The 19,561-nt window shown below is 45.7% G+C and overlaps 1 protein-coding gene across 3 annotated transcripts in view; it reads right to left on the bottom strand.

The window, feature by feature from the left end:
* The window catches only part of MAN1C1 (mannosidase alpha class 1C member 1), an 82,377-nt gene that overhangs the window by 7,924 nt on the left and 54,892 nt on the right, over positions 1–19,561 (bottom strand). For all 3 annotated transcript variants that reach the window (XM_024203688.3, XM_024203690.3, XM_024203689.3), the window contains exons 4-7: positions 17,095–17,175; positions 13,532–13,626; positions 5,644–5,767; positions 2,537–2,630 (exon numbers count right to left, since the gene is read on the bottom strand). In XM_024203688.3, coding sequence (XP_024059456.1) covers positions 2,537–2,630; positions 5,644–5,767; positions 13,532–13,626; positions 17,095–17,175 — 394 coding nt within the window. The remainder of the gene's footprint in view (positions 1–2,536; positions 2,631–5,643; positions 5,768–13,531; positions 13,627–17,094; positions 17,176–19,561) is intronic.

Raw genomic sequence — 19,561 nt, forward strand, 5'->3', positions numbered from 1 at the left:
GAAACCCAGATTCGGGAAAGAGGATAGAATATTTTACAAATACAGGCTTCAGATTGTCTTTAAATGGAAGGTGTATGAGCCTAGGCATGTCAGAACAATCACCAAAGGAAGAGCACAGAATTGTTTTCCACATGTTAAAAGCAAGGCCAGAATTTGCCTCCCAGGCTGTGTGTGTAAACAAGCCATTAATTTCAGCAGGGGGCTGTGCTTTAACTTTCAAAAGCTAACTACTGCAGCTAGCAGAGCGCCAGCGTTCCTTCTCACTTGGGTGGTCTGATCATTTGCTCTGGTTTTAGGGAAAACATGACAATTCTAAGAAAAAGGGCTTATTGCAAACAGCTTTAACAAAGAGAAAGAAAATGAAAGACTGGCACCTATGACAGTCCCTGTGGCAGGCAACAGCTACAGTCTCTCTCTACCTTGGCATCTGCCACCAGCTGACTCTTAGGTCCATCAGCGAGTTCCTAGGCTGAGCAGTCTCTCGGCTCCCTGGATATCAGATTCGGATCACGTGCTACTGCCAGAAGCAGTTTGCGGTGCCATCAAGCCAGCTCCTGGCTTAGCCAACTGGTGAATTTTTCTCTAGTCCTGTGGCACCAACTATGCCTCCAGCTCACTCCAAACCATCGAAACAGGGGCAGTTATTAACCAGCGTGGTGCCCCAGCAAACCTCTGGGGATCCCTACAAGCATCACAAAAAATGGGAGCAGGATGCCTAAAATGGATTAAATTAGTGGCTTTAAATGGAACCGAATTGGTGGCCAAAATGGATTAACACTAAATACATGGAAGGTATTCTACACACTTAAATCTAGTCACTTACACTTAGAAGAATATGGATGCAGCTCTTTGGGAAGTGATGCATTAGCAACCAGTTATCAGAATGAAACACTGACAAATGTGAGTCACATTATTTCCCCCCCTCTGTGCTGCAAAGCAGGCAGGACTAGCACTTTTGTCTGGGGAAACGTACCATGCTGATGCAAACGGTAATGACCTAAAGAAAATATCATCACAAGGATGTAGCACTAGGAGGCAAGATTAATTTTTGAAGTGGAAACGTTGCAATAACTTTGCAAACACAAATGTGAAGGGACAGGTGAAGCCACTTACAAGGGGATGTGGAATTCAGAAAATCAATTAATGGGATGAACCGGGGAACTGACTTTTTTCTCACTGAAGTTCTGGTTTACTGGGACAATTGTAATTGTTCAAGATGTTTTGCTGGGACTATTTTCAACACAAGCCTTGTCAATTACTGTTAAGAGGTGTTGCTAGGGCAGTTAAAGGTCAGGGATTGATCACAGCTAGTGCTCTCTCAGCTGTCTCATACAATAGCAGCTGTACAACTGCCCTGTCAATTACAATTAGCGCTACTAATATAGTGCTTAGAAAGGTCACACGTGATCCAGGGGACCGAACAGAGTTGCAGAGACATGAGGCAAAACCTGTTTCACTGAACTTTGCTTAATTGGGACCATTTTGAATCCACTGAGGAGGCCAAATTAAAAGCAGCCTCTACTTTACTTCCTGGTTCATTGTAAATAGCAATGCCTTGAGTAAAATTCTGCTGTCAGACCAGTAATGCAACGGGGTGGGAAGGGCAGAGGAAGGGGTTCTGCACAAATGGGGAGAAGTGGAACAGAGGCGTCAGGATTGACGTACAAACTGGAGAGCAAGATTTTGCCTTTGAACAACAGAACAGACGTTGCCTGGCCTTTTCTCTGGGTATTGGAAGGGTGAAGTGGCTTAGGAAGAGGCAGGATCAGAATAAAGACACTGTTCTACTGTGCTCATGATCCCGCATGTTCCTCCCTCTTGCACACCTGTATTTTCCCCCTGGACCAGTGTTGCATTCCTAATAGTGATGCAAGAGACAGACAGACACACACACGCATCCCACTCATTGCATCAATAGGAAAATCCAACGGCAAGTACCATAGTAATGGGTGCATTAGTGCTTGTATGAGACTGGCTAGAGGGATAGCAGAGCTGGCTTCCCTCAGTCCTTATATTCCCCATGTTGTTTTCTGGGGAGGATCTCAAACTCCACTCTCTTACTGCTTCTCCAGGTGATTTCTTACTTGCTGCATTAAATATAGTAACTAACCAAATCTCTTTGGTCTCATCCTGTAGCTTTCATGTGTAACTCCCAGGGAGGACAATGGGATCACTGAAGTGAGGATGGGGGCCTTAAAGAGACATGCCAACTTTTAATGAATCATGTAGCATAATCCTACTATGTGTAGTACTATGGGTCCTAACCCTCACTCTGGAGGTAAGATACTCAGCTGGGAATAAGATTCCTGTGAAAGATGATTATACTGCATCTTCTCAATAAGGTTACCTTTATCTAATCATGATGGATAATGAGTTCCTTGCCCAGCATTAGTGAGGGCTTTTATCAGGCAGATGAGAAATTTCCTTGGCTCGCTGTTCTTGCAGTTACAAATCACCTTCTAAAGAAGAGCGTAAATTCTGAAATGCAACAGTAGGATTTCCTGAGCACAGCTCGGAATGAGAGAGCGATACTTACGCTGTACCCAGTTCCCAGTGACCGGGCTGAGAAAGTTAGGATACAGGCCCTGCGGTTTCTCAATTCTGTTCAGGACTTTGCGGATGTTCATCACCTACAAAGAGGAAACGGACAAGACACTTTCTATTTTTCCATTAAGAAATTCAACATTTCTGCACTATAACTGAAACTAGCGAAACTTTGCAATTAGAATCATAGGACTGGAAGGGACCTCGAGACGTCATCTAGTCCTGTTCCCTGCACTCAAGGCAGGACTAAGTAATAACTAGACCATTCCTAACCGGCATTTGTCTAACCTGCTCTTAAAAACCTCCAATGATGGAGATTCCACAACCTCCCTAGGCAATTTATTCCAGTGCTTAACCACCCTGACAGTAAGGAAGTTTTTCCTAATCTCCAACCTAAACCTCTCTTGCTGCAATTTAAGCCCATTGCTTCTTGTCTATCCTCAGAGTTTAATGAGAACCATTTTTTCCCTATTGGTTTTAACATCCAGTTGGACAAGCAATGGTCCAAGGACATTTACATTTATTGTAAATGCTGCTATTGTTTCAGGATTGGGAAATGAAAACTATCATACCCCTTAGGGAAGGGTCCTCAAGAGAGTGACCTTTCTATAGGAAGTCTGAGGCCCAGGGGATAATAGTCGTTATTAAATTCTATAGCTTTTTAGAATAATTTCTAGAGTCTCATCTACGTCCCAGTTCCACAAGGTACATAAGCACTTGCTTAACTTTGAATTCAATGGGACTGCTCCCATGCTTAAATGTAGGCATGTGCTTAAATACCTTGCTGAATCAGAGCCTTTAATTCCTAGAACAGCCCCACTTAATTCCTACAGAGCCTCTGTTGGTTTCAACCCTACTAAACACTACAGGACTTTTACATAACAGATGAAAATAAATTGTATGCAGTATATATATTCCATTGTAACCTACACAGCAGCTTATATACTCTAAACCTTTTAGACGATTAGACAATTTATATGCCAAAAGCTGGCCACACAGATTTAAGACAGTGTTTCCAAGGAAGTGATCATGCTGCCCGACGTTTACTGAAGTTTAGTAGCATGGCACATTAATGACCTGTTTGAACAAAGACACAGATGGACATTATTCCCATTAAAAATCACACGGGTCCCAAGCTGCATGCTAATGAGTTGATTTGCTCCTCTGAAGTCATTTCCCTCCGGGTGGCTGGCTGAGCCCATATCCTCCAGTGCTTCCTCTCTCGCATGGTGTTATCTTTAACCCCATACATTTGCAGTGGAATATAATGAGCATGTTCAGGGTGGGAGAAGCCACTACAGAAAAGGTTCTCACCCTAATTCGTTTGCTGGGTTTGCAGCCAGAAAAGGGGAACTTGATTGACTTCCAGGGAGATGCGGGGGACAGACTATCCCAATACAGCACAATTTAACAACAAGGAATTTGGGATTAATCCTAGATTTAAACACTGCCTGCTCCCCCCTTTGCCCACCCCTTGTGTTTTTGGCACACATCTGCCCTTCAGTCCCTCACTCAGCTCAGCTTCCCACCCCACCCACTTTCCTTTCTTGTATCTCTCTCTTCTTTCACTCCCTCGCTCTTTTTTCTCGCCTTTCTGCAATTTATCGTTATCATTTTCCTCTTGTATTATTAGCCTCCCTTCCTCGTTCCACATTTCCATTTTTTCCTTATCTTTCCCATTCAGTTTCCACTTTTCCTTCATTTTCTGCTTCTCTCTCCTATTTGACATTGTATCTCTCATTATTTTTTCATGGTCTCTGTTAGCTTTTCTCTACCACGCTCCCGCATCCCCTTTCCATTCTGCGTCTCTCTCCCTGACCCCAAAATCACTGAGCAAGCAGGGTGGCAGGCTAGCACTGCGAAACAGCCTGCGAACAATCTGTTCTCAAGCTATTTACCTGGAAATACAGGGAGAACAATCTAAGTATTTTCACCACAGACTGGTACTCTGGTGTGATCCATTTTCATCAGACTCACAGGGGAGGTTCTGATTCTAATTGGAGTGATTTGTCTCCCTCAGAGTGAGTTCCTCAGGGAACATGTGGGGAAAGCTAATGATAGCTAGTATCCTACAGTATATTAAGATGCTCTCACATGCACTATAAGATCACTTGAAAAAAAACCTCAAGGTAACATGTAATATTCATAGATTTTAAATTTAGAAGTTACAAAAGGAATCCGATGTGTCAGCTGTCAGACCTTTCCCACATAGGAGACCTTTGCGAAAATCCTGATGGCTGGAGCATTGCATTTAAAGTCAGTTTAGAGTAGCAATTCTCCATGGCTGCAGTGCGGTAATATTAACATACCAGAGTTATTAACCGTTATTGTTGTGGGATGCACCAGACAGGTTAATATAGCCTGTGCCTCTGTATTTAGGACTAGCATTTTTGCCTCAACTTACTAAGACCGAGGCACACAAAAACGAAGGCATCTGCCAGTCATCACCACTGCAGGAAGCAGGAATGTGGAAGGGCCAAAAAAAATGTAAATAGAAAAAAAAATCTTAGAGGAGTCTTCCAACCCCAAGTGGAGCACCAGAACCTCAGACAGGTAAGAGTGTGGTCAATGCACAAGACTGGTGCATAGATATGAAACTCAGTCCTTAGAAAATATAATCAGTGCTCCAGACTCCATCACAGAAGGAGTCATTAGACTCATCGGCGTGGTGCGTACACGAGTTATTCAGTAAATTCTCTCACATGATACACTGACTTGATGTAAAGAAATAAGGACCCTACAGTGGAACAGTCAGCACGGCATCTGGAATTCTGCCACTGGAGGCTGGGATCAGCTGAAGTGCTTGTGCTGACAGGCTGGAGGCCAGGCATTTGCAGGGGAGAGTCCCTGGCTGCCAGATCCTGTTAGTGACCTCCCCAGCCCGCAAGGCACATATTTATGGTCAACGTGTCTGTCTCTGGATCGTCACCAGAAAGGTTTCTCTTATGGTGAGCTGGGGTGGTAGAGCAAGGATGGCTAGCTGCACTGTCTGCTCTGGGCGGCTGCATGTAATATGCTACTTTATGTCATAAGCCCAGATGCCAGGGTGACGGGTACATAAGAATCATTTCAGTAAAGAATGAGTAGTTAAGTACTTGCCTTTTCTGTAAACACTGGGTTTCCGGAGAGCTCCGTGAGGTGCAGAAATTCTAAATGCAGGGTGCCAAATTCTGCCAAGATACTGCTTCCTGCAGAGGCCCAGCCCCAACTCCAGCTCATGCCACTGTGAGGACAAAATAGGGAGCCTTCATTACCAAGCAAACACAGTAGGTTTCTCTACAAGCCCAGGGCAAAGCTCGCCCTCCGTATCCCCTGGGCAGATCCTGCATTCGCTCTGCGGTGTGAAACCCCTACTAGATGCCAATGGTGTGGAGAATTTTGCTTTTAACCAATATGGCTCAAGGACATTCGCAGGTTTACAGGGACCTTGTGTGTTGAACAATTAGTGACACCAAAGAGTTCTTAGCTTTATAGGGGTGGTTTGGCCCGAAGCAAATAAGCCGGCTGAGCAGGTCCACTGGACAAGGCAATCTCAAATAACCACAATCTCCTACACAGAGATGGGCTTGAACCAGCCCCTTGATGCAAACTCACACAAGTGCTGCATTGGCAGGAAGGCACAGAGGGAGGACGGAATCTGAACCCAGGTTTCCCAGATGGCTCATCCCTACAATGGGCTAATCCAAAACCCCGGATTCCTGGAAGTTCGGGAGGCTTGAAAGCCTAGTTTTGAGGTGCAGCACTACTTCTAATCTGCAGTTATTCAGCACCTTGCCCCAAAAGCATCCTCACATGCTTTGTATGCCTCTACATTTAACACCATAGAATCATAGAATCTCAGGGTTGGAAGGGACCTCAGGAGGTATCTAGTCCAACCCCCTGCTCAAAGAAGGACCAATCCCCAACTAAATCATCCCAGCCAGGGCTTTGTCAAGGCTGACCTTAAAAACCTCTAAGGAAGGAGATTCCACCACCTCCCTAGGTAACCCATTCCAGTGCTTCACCACCCTCCTAGTGAAAAAGTTTGTCCTAATATCCAACCTAAGCCTTCCCCACTGCAACTAGAGACCATTGTTTCTTGTTCTGTCATCTGCTACCACTGAGAACAGTCTAGATCCATCCTCTTTGGAAACTCCTTTCAGGTAGCTGAAAGCCGCTTTCAAATCCCCCCTCATTCTTCTCTTCTGCAGACTAAACAATCCCAGTTTCCTCAGCCTCTCCTCATAAGTCATGTGCTCCAGCCCCCTAATCATTTTTGTTGCCCTCCGCTGGATTCTTTCCAATTTTTCCACATCCTTCTTGTAGTGTGGGGCCCAAAACTGGACACAGTACTCCAGATGAGGCCTCACCGATGTCGAATAGAGGGGAATGATCGCGTCCCTCAATCTGCTGGCAATGCCCCACTCATACAGCCCACAATGCCGTTAGCCCACTGGGTGGGTGCGTGGGTGGGCGGGGCAGCAACCAAATCAGCACACAGCGCTGCACAACGCATGGGAAGGGGAAACGCCCACAGGTACTGGGACAGACGTGACACGTACAAAAAACATCCTGGGTTCTAATATCAAGGCAGCCCAATGTTCTACTCTGAGACACCGTGACTTCCTGGGCCTCATCTTACAGACTTTGCAAAGAACGGAGGGCCAGATACACCCACGGAAAGCTAGCAGACACTGTATAAAGCTGATTGCTACACACTTGTTTGGTTGTTTGTTTGGATCTACTCTCACCAGACCCTTCCCCTCTCCCTCCTCCCACAAGCCACTATTCTTTATGCTAATCTCCAGTTCTGCCAACTCCGGGCAGAAAGGAAAAAATCCCCATCTCCGTTACTGCATCAGCACGGTGTGAGTAAATGGGGAGTGTGTTCTAATGGTAAACAGCAGTGCATACACATGGGGGTCCTGTGGTGATAAGGCCTCGCACTGGGTGGAAATGGATTGCCGAAGTGGGAGCTTTCTGATCACTAACGTTCTCACTCACTCTTTACTTGACCCTTTCCCTGCCCCAACCCACTGCTATAAATTACAGCTCTCTGCAGCGATTCTGTCTCTCACAAATCTACACAGACAGGAAAAGTGACCTATATCTTGAGGGACTGATCCCAATATAGCCTCTGCAGCTGCTGGGCCAGGGAAGCTCAGCGGTTCTCTTTCCAGCAGTGATGCAGGCTTGAGCTCTCAATTACCATGATTCTTGGTAGATATTGACAATATTACGTATTTCCAATCATGGGCCTTCCTTTTTTAGGGTAGCCAGAACCATCGCTGAAACTGAGGGAAAACACTAGATGGCGCCTGAACGCTTCTATATCAGAAGATAAGGATTTCTGCTCTCGATCGAAGGCTAAAACTAATGACCTTTCACCAGAAAAATGTTACTCTTGTCTGAGAAATGCAGAAAACATTTTTAGGAGCTGAATTATTCCCTATGCCTCCAGAGAAAAGCAGTAAACCTTTCAGCAGACAGCCTATTCCTCCTGTAATTTAAACTGATAGAGTATTCTTCTCTTTCTGTCCAAAACTGGCTGCAAACTTTGCTGTGTGCAGTTAGAACAGCTGTTCCAAAAGTGATTGTATTTCAGCAGCAGGAATCCCACTGTCCATATTTGGAGGAAGGGTACAGTAAATGCCAGCTCATTTTGAGTGAGGTTAAATGCAGTATTAGTTTAATATCGGTTATATCTACCATACAAGACTATATCCTGGTGTTGGACGGATGCACTACTAAATGATCTCATGGGTGTTCCTTTATCTGTCCACTAGGACCCTAATCATCATATTTTCTTTAACTGCTGCATTGAAAAAATAGGAAAATACAATCTCACAAACAGAAATCACCTAATAAGCCGCTGTGACAGATAGGGCAACTTGATGCACAAACCTTACCGAATGAAGTTTAAGTTCCTCATTGTATTCAAAATGCAGATATTTATGTATTATTTTGGGATTGTAGGTAATGTCTCCAGGGGGGAGATAGCTAGTGTAAGCCTGGGATGTGCTGTGAGCTTCAAAGGACTCTTTTAAACAATGTGCACTACAAGAATGAACCTTTGGTTAAATGGGTTTGCTAGGAAATCTCTTGAGGGAGGTGAACGCAAATGTAGCCCCGCCATCTCCAGTTCTGCAAAGCCCCAGCCTTTTGAAGCTACGCTCTGGGGAAAGGTCCATTGTCTGCTGACCAGCGGCTCCTGGAATCTCAAGAGCAAAGACCCCCCGCTATATAAAAGACAGGCCAACTTGTTCCTGGGGGTTTTTGTTCTGAGCAAAAGGTGTTATGAACTCGTCACCACAAGAAAATCTCTGTGTGTGGCTGAACGACTGACTCCAACCAGAGACCTTGTTGGGGATGGAAATGATCTCTGGTCAGCTTATTAGCACATGTTTAGATTCTTTTGTTGTTTTAATATGTTTTCTCTGGAATGCTTTTCACCTTAAGAATAAACATGCTTGCTTAGGAAAAGCTGCGTGGTACCTTACAACTGTGGGCAATTACACTGTTCATAGGCTTGGAGGAGAAAGCAAAGTTTGGCCGCTGGCCATTTTGGCTGTCAGGCTTAGTGGGGAAATAACAGTGTAGGCAGGGGGTCGTGCAGCCTAGAAATACCATGGTCCAGAGGGAGTGAGATGCATGTCTCCACCTAAGACAGGTGACAGCTGAGAAAGGTTGAGAGTGGGTGTCTTTGGTGGACCAGTAAGAGGAACACAGGTGCAGTTGACCTAATAATAATAATTAATGGAGATGTCCCATCTCCTAGAACTGAAAGGGACCTTGAAAGGTCATCGAGTCCAGCCCCCTGCCTTCACTAGCAGGACCAAGTACTGATTTTGACCCAGATCCCCAAGTGGCCCCCTCAAGGGCTGAACTCACAACCCTGGGTTTAGCAGGCCAATGCTCAAACCACTGAGCTATGGGACAGCTGCTTCAAACTAGATATGTTCTGAATCAACTGGTCAAGGCTAAAGACTGTGCTGGTTATGACAGAAGTACTCCTAGCTGACAGGAGTTGAAACAAATAGCCCTGAAAATCTCCATCCCAAATGCTTTGTGTAGACCGTTGGCTGAAAGGCTGCTAAGGGTTGTCCACCAAGGACTCGAAGTAGGACCTAGGGAGAGGTTTGTTGATCAAACAAAGAAGCACCATCATATAGAAACAGACTCCACCTTCGCCGGCCCTCTGGATTGAAGACAAGCAGGAAGTGGCACTCTGCAGAAAGCATGTTCTAGCACTAGAGCTCAAATGGACTTGGTCTTCCTCGTTAGCTTCTCTCCTAACAGCCGAGAAACATTCCTTCCAAAGACTTGATGATGACACTAGCCTTTAAGGTAAGGGAAGACATGCAGCTCTAATAGTAACCTTATTCCAAAAAACACATACTGGTATTTAATAATGATCAAAAGTCTTTTAGCATCGAGCTGGGCATTTCCACAGAGCTTTGCAAACAGAGACTAAGACACAGCCCTTGCCCCGAAATGCCAAAGTAGGAAAGAAACAAACACACAAGTCAAGATACAGGCTAATCACTTAGAGAGATTATTGCTTAGAGGGAAGGATGGGGTTTTGGAAGCAGTGGGTTTGAGGACAGAGGTGAAGGGGGGATTGGCGTCTGGCAGGCAGGAAACAGGAAAAGTCCAGAAGGCAGCAGAAGACAAAGCAGGAAGCCTGGAGTGCAAAAAAAGAGACCAAGGAAAGGGGACTGGAGGGAGTGTGGGGACTCACTTGAGGGGGGAGAAGGGAAGGATGGAGGGCCAGAAAGGAGAATATTCCAGTAATCGAGACGATCAAGGCATGGGCCTGGGTTTCAATGGTGGGAATAGTGATGAAAGGATGGATTTTGGTGCTATTGAAGAGGTAGGAGTTGCAGGATTTAGGAAAGGTCTGATCATGGGAGGGAAAGGAAAGAGAAGAACTGAAGACTGCTCTGAGGTGACAAACCTGGGACATGGGAAAGATGGTGGAAGTTGTTAATAACAGAGAAGGGGGAGCGTAGGAGAGGGATCTGGAAGTTCAGTATCAGAAAGAGTGAGCTTGACATTGTGGAGGAACATCCAGGGGGAGACATTAGAGACAGAAAGGGAGAGGTTGGCGCTAGAGAGCGAGTTATGGGAATGGTCTATGTAGAGAAACCCGTGGAAATGGATGAGATCTCTAAGAGAGAAATGGCGCTAGAAGGAGGGGGGGGAGGGATAATGAGCACAGAACCTGAGGGATCTCAACAGACAAGGGAAGAGTGATCAGCACCCAAAGGAGATGCTGAAGGAGCATCCAGCAAGGTAGGAGGAGAATAAGGAGAACAGAGTTATGAAGGCAAAGAAAGGAGAAAAAGCTAAAGAAAGGGTGATCAACTGTGACAAAAGCAGAGCTATCAAGAAGAACCACCACTCCTTGACCTTAGAGAGGAGACGGCCATTAGTAACTCTGGACAATAATTTCTCTGGAACAGAGTGTGGAGGCAGACTGCATTAGATCAAAGAGGGTGAAGGAGAAGAGGACGTGTAGACCGCTGGAATGAACAGCATGTTCTAGGACCTTGGACAGAGCATTCTTGATGGCACAAGGAATGGGCAGATCCACTGCAGAATTCAAGAGTGCAAGGGCAGGAGGTGGCACTGAAGTGAGTGGAGGAGAAAAGGCAGTAGCGCTCATCGGAACAGAAGCAGCATGATCTCTCTCTTCACTTCATTAGAACCGCTACATAGACCTGGCCTTATGCCAGGTCTTATGTTTGTTGTGCTCAAAACTTCAGTAAAGAACATTCCAAAAAAGAGTTTGTGAAACTTCATCCGGCCTGGACCCTGTTGGGTTTCTGTGAGTTATCAGATCCTGGTTGCAAAAGTAGAAATAAAAGGGTTGAGAGACTGGGCTTTAGTTAGGGAAAACCTTCCGTTGGTTTTGGCATCTGACTGGTAGGAAGTCTGTCCCGATATTCAGACTAAATAGCCCCTCTTTCAAGGTCATCCCACTGCTCCTTCTTACACCTCCATGTACTGTATCCCACTGAACAACTCCTCTCATTCTGGGGAGCTTTCACCGTTCAAGTGCAGGCTGTTCGTTACGTTCCCACCATAGCCACGCTACATACATTTAGCTTTTTTCATCTTTGCTCCTACATCGTTACTGCTGGCCCCCTAACCAGTTTCAATGCTCTTCTCAGAGCTCTAGCCAGTAATGCAGATTCTTGGTTTTAGGAAGCTTACGGCTATTTTGATTTTCTTCAGTATTAGCCAAGGTCATCGGCAAGATATTTCAGGATAACTGGGCAGATACACTCTGTCATCTTGATTGTCTTTACAAAGGGTAGCGAGAGGTATGGCATTTCTGCAAAAGGTTAGCCTGTGCCTGTGCTTGTATTGAGAAAGAGGCACCACATGAGACTTTATCATCAAGCTACGATGCAGAATGTCATTCCTAGAAGGATACAATTAAGGTGGTGGAGACGTTCAAAGTTTTCATTGCGTGTAGAGTTAAGCAGAGGGTGACAGTGACATTTGAGCAATGGATCACCCCGTGTTACACGTTCAACGAAATCTCGCACTTTACAGGGAAAGGAACCCAATGGCAGATGTGGGGTAAAACTTCCCGGGCTGCTGCTCTTAGTGTTGTGGAGGGGAGGATGAAAGGTTTTTTGTTAACTCATGTTTCCTATTCTCTGTGCTTCAGCCTGTGTGCAGTTTTTAAAATCCCAGGGACTTCCGCTAGTTGGCATCAAAATGAACCAACGAGTCCTGTTGGGCAGGAAGTGCTGTGTAGTACTTAGAACTGGGGATGGGGAATCAATACTCTTGGGTTCTACTTGTCTCTTCCACTAAGTGACCGTGGGCAAGTTATTTAACCTACCTGCCTCAGCTCCCCGCTTTATGTCACATACCTCACAGGCAGTGTTGTAGCACTAAGGTCGGGTCTACACTGAAAACTTGCATCGGCACAGCTGTGTCTCTCAGGGGTGTGAAAAATCCCTTCCCCTCCACCCCCAAGACATGGGCTATGCCAATCTCCCCCAGTGTAGACAGTGCTAGTTCAATGGAAGAATTCTTCTATCGACCTAGCTACTGTCCCTTGGGGAGGTGGATTAGCTACAGCCACGGGAGAGCCCCTCCTGTCGTTGTGGTGAGTTTCTACACTGAAGCACTGCAGCTGTGCCACTGAAGCAGTTTAAGTGTAGATGTTGCCTAAGTGAATGACATGCATGTTGTGGAGTCTAGGCAGGCAGAAAACTACACGGACTACGGCTATTCATACACATTTGGATACAAAACTGTCATTTGCCACAGTCTATTTCTCAGCTCCCATGCCTGGAGCTTGTACAGATCCAACAAAGTAGCATCATTCATCTAGCCTGGCACACTGCAAAAATGTGCAGAGCAAGCGGAGTTCTAAATGCAAGCCCACCAATAAAATTCAAAGGCAAATGTGAGTGGGAACATCCTATTCCCATGGGGCAGCTCTGCCAGGAAGTGAAGGAAGAAAATGTGGACTGCTTAAAAATTAATAAAACACAGCTGGATTTAATGTGAGTCACCCTTGATTACTGCCAAGATGCCTCCTAAAGTCTGAGTTGCCAAAACGAATATCCTCCAAGAGTCAGGAGGGAAGATGCTACGGAAAGATGCTAAAAGAGTAACTGGGTTAAATAAAAATGAATAAGTTCATGGAGAACGGGTCCATCAACGGCATTAGCCAAGATGGTCAGGGGCACAACCCCATGCTCAGGGCAACCCTAAATCTCTAATTACTAGAAGTTGGATGTGGAAGAAAAGGATGGATCACTCCATAATCGCCCTGTTCTGTACAGTTCTCCTGAAGCTCTGGCCACACTGCTGGAGACAGGATCCTGGGCAAAATGGACTATGGTCTGACCCAGTCCAGCAGCTCTTATGTTCTTAGAGGCAAAATGCCCCTTAGGAACAGTTGTTACTCCTTTACAAGTATTCAGCACATGAATAAGACCCACTGCTAATGATGGGAAAGTAATGAGGTGTGTCTTGCCTGCCCAGATTTATGACGCCCCGGGGGATACCAGTCGGGGTGTTAAAGGCTGGTAGAAGTTTCTCTCCAAGTTCTAGAGCTTTGTTCTTGAATACCTGTTAGACAAATAAAAAAGGAAAAGAGTTAAAATGTACAATGTATTGCTTGCTAGTATCAGTCACGTTGGTTTTCTTACACTTCACTTTTCCATACACACCCAGACAGACACAGTTATAAAGCGGGTAAGAATAATGGGACATTACAGGGCTTTCATTTCCAAATAGTGGGGTAGCCCTACACCTACATATTGGGATGGGCCTGAACCAAACCCCATAAGGAAGTTTTGATCTGGACCAGAATTTATGGATGGCCCCTGGAGATCCACAACAGACCAGTCTAAAATCCTGGATCCCAACAGGCCTCAAACTTTGGATCTGGATGTGAGCTTTGCGGCGTTGGCTCATGTTACAGTAGAGGAGATCTCCCTTTCTAACCAAGTTCAAGGATCAGTTCCGTTAACTTCTGACGCAGAGTCCTGGGTTAATGAGTTTGAAAGTTCCCAGTTGGAATAGAACTGACATTAGGACATTTGGCAGTTTCAGGGCACTGGGGTTTGCGTGAACCCTTTTCCCTTGGTTCTGGTTCTGATGGACACACTCCTTGTGAGTTTTACTTTGAACCCAGAAATTCAAAGTTAAACAGCCAAAACTGCCAAGTTTTGCCCTTTTACGGGACAAACCCACCATGTTTTCCATGGCTTCCTCATGAAACCAGAGATCATCCCAGGCTCATTAAGTGAGCTCGGCTTGGGCTTGGGGTTTCAATGTCCTAGTTCTGCACAGTTCTAACCACTCTCAAAGCTGTATGCTTCCCATTGCCTAGAGATCTTCGTGTCTGTATATGTACAGCCACCCATTGCTGAATCTCTGAAACCTTCTAAGTACTTTCCCTTGGAACTTGAAGTCAAGTTCTGCATTAGCTGGGGGAACAGTAGATAAATTGGATTATGCATCTGTATCTTTCTGTGCTAAAACGTGAGATCTGCCCACGTGGCACAGATCTCCATTCCCTAAGCTCCTGGAACTGCTCCTTTAACCTACTGAGCAAAGACCAGTTTCTTGGGACAAAGGTCTCCACTTCTAATGCTGCTGGCTGCTCTAACACCAATGATGGGCAGCTGGCTGGTAGTTTTGCTCAGAGTATTGTTACAAGAATATGCCTTCCTGGCTGATTGAGTTGATCCTGCAAAGCATGCCTTTGGGGAGAAAGGGTCCCCTTTTAAGAACTTGTTATGGGGCAGTGGGGGAAACAGAAATGAAGACATCAAAATTAAAGGAGATTTCTAAGGATGAAGCATGCCATGGTTTACAAAGCAGGTTGTTGATAGCTCACATGACTTCTAATTTCAAGTACACATATTTTATACACACATACATACACATACAGACACTCCTTTACGCACCACTAAATTTCCAGAGAGGATCCGTGGCCTGTCATGGCTAAGTTATCACCCTTTCAATTCCTAATTTCTGAGTTATATTATTCTAATCAAATAATAGTTTATGGGGGCTTGCCACACAAAGCCACCAAGCACACTTATTTTGGGACAAACTGATACAAGCAATAATCTGTGCTCAAGAGATTAGTCTTGAGCAAGAGAAGCCTGTAAGTGACAAGAGATCAAGCACAAGCCTTTTACCTCTAACCTCCCCATTTCAGTCCAAGCTGTCATAACAGTTTTAAGAAAGCAGGAAATGATTGCTCTGAGAAATACAGCACTGAGGAAACCCGAGCTTGTCATGGGCTCTGAGGCCTTTGTCACAGCAGAGGAAGGTAGAGAGATCTGGTTCAGAAGGGAAAGCCATGAGAAAGTGACTAGATTATCGAGGGGGGAGGCACTGAACCGATACAGGACAGACACTGACCTGTTTGCTAAGATCACTCTCTAGCCTGCTGCCCAGGCTCTATGGTTTTGGGGGCTCACTTCCTTCTCTGTCAAGTTGAAGTCAATGGAAGCTGTGAGCACGAAGGGCTGCAGCATGGGGCACTAGATCTTTGAGAGCTTTCCCATCTGGGAAATCCCAGGAGGAACAAATTCCTGTATCTCATCCAAAATGCAGCCTTAATTATGGAGCTTCTCCCAGGCCTCCACAAATCGATGGCATCACAATGCAAAGACTAGTCGTTTCCTTCTATCATGGGCAGCTCCCTCCAGCAGAAGCCGGCCTGTAGCAATATGGGAGTTTCTTGAAAAGGTTATTTACTCGTTGCTTAAGGCCCAATCCTGCAGCCGTCTGCCAGCAGAACTCCCATTGAGATCAGTGGGATCAGGCCTTCTGTTTGCCGAAGATATTCAGGGTAGAGGAGTAATCTCTTGATCGCCTCACATCTGGTTTTAAAATTCCAGCACAGCTATATTATGAGACAGATTATGTGTTCAGCTATGGCCTGCATTTGGGAGGGGCAGGGGGGCGAAGGAGGGAGCAGTGTTTTCAGTGGGAACCTTCTGATTTAGCCAGTATTCGTTGCGGGCCTAGTGCTCATTGGAACGCTGCTGCACCCCCCTCTGCTGGCTGAGTGGGGAAACCAGGGGTTGGGGCAGTTCTACCAGCCGTACTTGCTTGGATCAGTCCTTGTGTAACCCTGTGGTGAGCGTGTGTTACAAATCCCCCTCTGTGCTGATCCACATAGGATATGAGTTGTTACCAACCCCCCTACAAAGCCACAGCTCTTCAGCTCAAGCTGTTGCAACTCAGGCAGATCTCTGGCTCGATCCCCAGTGTGCTGGCCATGGGGGTGGTTGTCACATCAGTCACTTCCTCTTCTCAAAGGAAGCGGGTGGCTCAAATCCCGGATGAATCCCCACGTATGGGTTCACACATGGGGACTGAATCGGGAACCTCTGGAGCTAAAAGCGTGAGTTGTGACAGTTTGAGTTAAAGAGCCATGGCCTGGTAGCTGGGGGTTGTAACAGACTCGTATCCACTGCAGACTGGCACAGAGGGGGGCTTGTAACACACACTCACCAGTGCGTGATATTTGCACACTAAAAAAAGGCTCCTTGCACATGGATGACATTAGCCACAACCTGGCCCCCTGCTTTATCAGTGCCAATTTTTGCTACACAAAAAATATAACAACAATTTGGGGTTTTCACAAATCGCTGCCACTAATAAGCTAACATTTAGCCTGCAGGGCTACTTGGAGTGACCCCAAAGTTTGCACTATTGCCTATATTTAGGCTACAAAGTAACAAGAACTGAGGGAAAGGCAAAGATCACTGCAAATGCATTTCAGTGAGGACCAATGTACCAAGCTGAAAAACGATCTTGCTAAAATTGTCCGTTGGAGAAAAGATCTTTATAGATGAGCCAGGCATGGCAAGCATAAGGTAATTGTGTGAGACTTAATTAAAAGACTGTTAGTGGGAGTTCAATATTCATAAAAAACAGGTTTAGCCTCTTCTTACAGGGGGATTATTTGATGTTCAGTGGAGCACTGCTGGGAGCCACCCTATCCAGAAATACACCTGCACATTCATTATTTGAGACCGCGAGGGATACACAGGATGTGTAGAAACAAACCTCTTCACCGGTTAGATAGTACGTCGTCAACAGCCCTCCGACATAACGAATGTTCACTTCGAACAAGGAAGCTTCTCCATTCTGAAAAGATCATCATCAGATAGTCACTGGAAGGTACAAGTGAAGCCTTATAGCACCCATGCAGATATAGGGACAATGAGAGTGCCTTGGAATAATTCTCGGTACATTCACAAAACTCTGCAATCCTTATTCACAGTTTAATAACACTTTGCCTTTTATAGCATCTTTCATCTAGGATCTCAAAGAGCTTTATACATGAAGCTTCACAACCCTCTAGGAGATAGGTTAAGTGAGCTACAGGGATCACTTTGCCACCACTGAAATGGTTTCTGGGTAGAATGCAGCAGCTGTTCAATAGCAGTGAAACACTACACAACAGGTTACGAAAGAAAGCGTGAGAAATTATACTTTCTCCAGTTGAAAATGCAAAGGCAATGTAGGTAGGCAGAAAATAGATACCTAAGTTGAAACTCAACAGGACGCTGGAGTTAACATCTCTATTCTTAAAAGAAGGGCAGAGGGATTTTGGGAGACCACAAGAAGTCAGGACTGTTTTTAATAGCCAAAAGATGGCACCCTCCTGTACTGAGCTTTCTTGCTCCATACGGGAGCATTCCTTCAGCACTGACTCAGTGGGGAGAGTGCCACCTTGTGCATCACCACTACAACTTCCTGGAGTGTCCAGATGTTCTCTGGAGGTCTCCCATTCAAGGACTTACCATGCTCAACCCTACTTAGTTTGTAAGAGCTGACAGGACCACAGCCCAGGGTGGCACAGCTGCTGCCACACTGAGTGGGAGACAAACAAACCAGTGCCCACGTGCCCTGTGGGAAATGGTGAACAGGCAGTGATGTGGTTCACTGAATCTCTCAGGAAGCCACTCACCTGGAACTAGTTAAGATCTATTTTATTCCAACTCCCGATCAGCAAATGTCAAAGCAATTGCCTTCAAACTGTGCTTTTTAAACTGTGCTCCTGGACTGTGAACTTGCCAGGCAAATTATTCCTTCCCCTCAAATAAACACACAAAACTACCAACAGGAGGCTCCCGCAAGAGTGCAGCAATTTCAGCGAATGGGATAGAGAGGCAGGAATTCTTTACCCACTGCATTCACCTGTCCCTTCCAACAATCCCACTGGATTACACATGAAAACAGATGTCTTCTCCCAGGGAAGACTGGAAGGATCTGAGACACAATTTGCCATCCAGAGAGGGAGGCAAAAGCCAGAGGAAGCAGCTCAAGGTCACGTAGGAAGTGACACTATTATAAAGGGGGAGAGAGAGGGAGAACCTGGAAAAGGCTGGACTGGAAGGAGGAGAGAAAGCAAAAGATCCAGGTTGGGAAATAAAATCAGTGGACCTAACATAGCAGCAATTAGCAACTAAAGATTTGTTTGCTGGGCACTAGTTCTTAAGCTATAAATTAATCAGGATCATGGAGCACTGCTGTACACACAGACAGATGCTGGTTAACAGAATCATCCGTGCTGCATTCCCTTTAGAGTCGGGTGATTAGTTTTGTCCCTCAGCCTCACTGTCTCACACTTCTCTAAGCTAACTTGCACTTCTCACATAGTCAATGGCCTGTCTAGGTATCTACACCACACTTGCCATTAGTCAGTAAATCCAAACAGCTGCTCTGCCACAGACCTGAACTGTCTCTTTTTCCCCATTGCCTGAGTCAGGCCCCACCCCTCCCCTCAATCTAGTTGCTGAGAGTTCCACCATCCCTGAAGACAGCAGCTCTCCTGGGGGGACCTTGGTTGCAGAGGGAGGGGTCGCCTGCTAGAGAGTTTGGGTCCAGCCCGCTTTAAAAGGCAAGACCAGTCCCTCCAGCGTTACTGTGTTTAATGGGCAGCCAGTGGAACGAACAGCCCTGGAGTGACATGTTGCTGACAGCTGATAATAGACCTTCCTCTGCGGAGACTGTTTGCTCTGTAGCTCTGAAACTGTTTTTATTCCCCATGCTGGCAAATTATCTCAGCAGCAAATGTGGCTGCTTTTGAAATGACACCCTCTCCTTCCTAATCATTTCTCTCTTCAGCCTTGCACTGGATTCCCCTCTCCAGTCAAGGCCACCGTCCCATCCCTGCCTGACTAGGTCAGCTTCTTATCTCAAAGCCAATTTTTAATTCATTTCAACCCTTCTCTCTCTGCACTGCACGTCTGACACCAGTGATCAATCTATAACATTCATTTTAGTCTTTGCCGATCAATCTATTGTGTGGGCCAGGAGTAAAAGCTTTTGTCAAATCCAGATAAATTATCTCCCCATTGATTTTGTCCCTTGTTTATCGATTCAGTAACATACTTAAAAGCATTCAACCTAATTTATCAGATGTGATCTTCCTATTATGAATCCGCGACGGCCATCCATTCCCAAATGATACTTTTCTAAAAAGGCAACTGCATTCATTTTTCACATGGGGACACCCATTTTTCCC

This window comes from Terrapene carolina, unplaced genomic scaffold (genome assembly GCF_002925995.2).
Source record: "Terrapene carolina triunguis isolate 2854851 unplaced genomic scaffold, T_m_triunguis-2.0 Scaffold236, whole genome shotgun sequence".
In the NCBI taxonomy this organism is placed as follows: domain Eukaryota; kingdom Metazoa; phylum Chordata; order Testudines; family Emydidae; genus Terrapene; species Terrapene triunguis.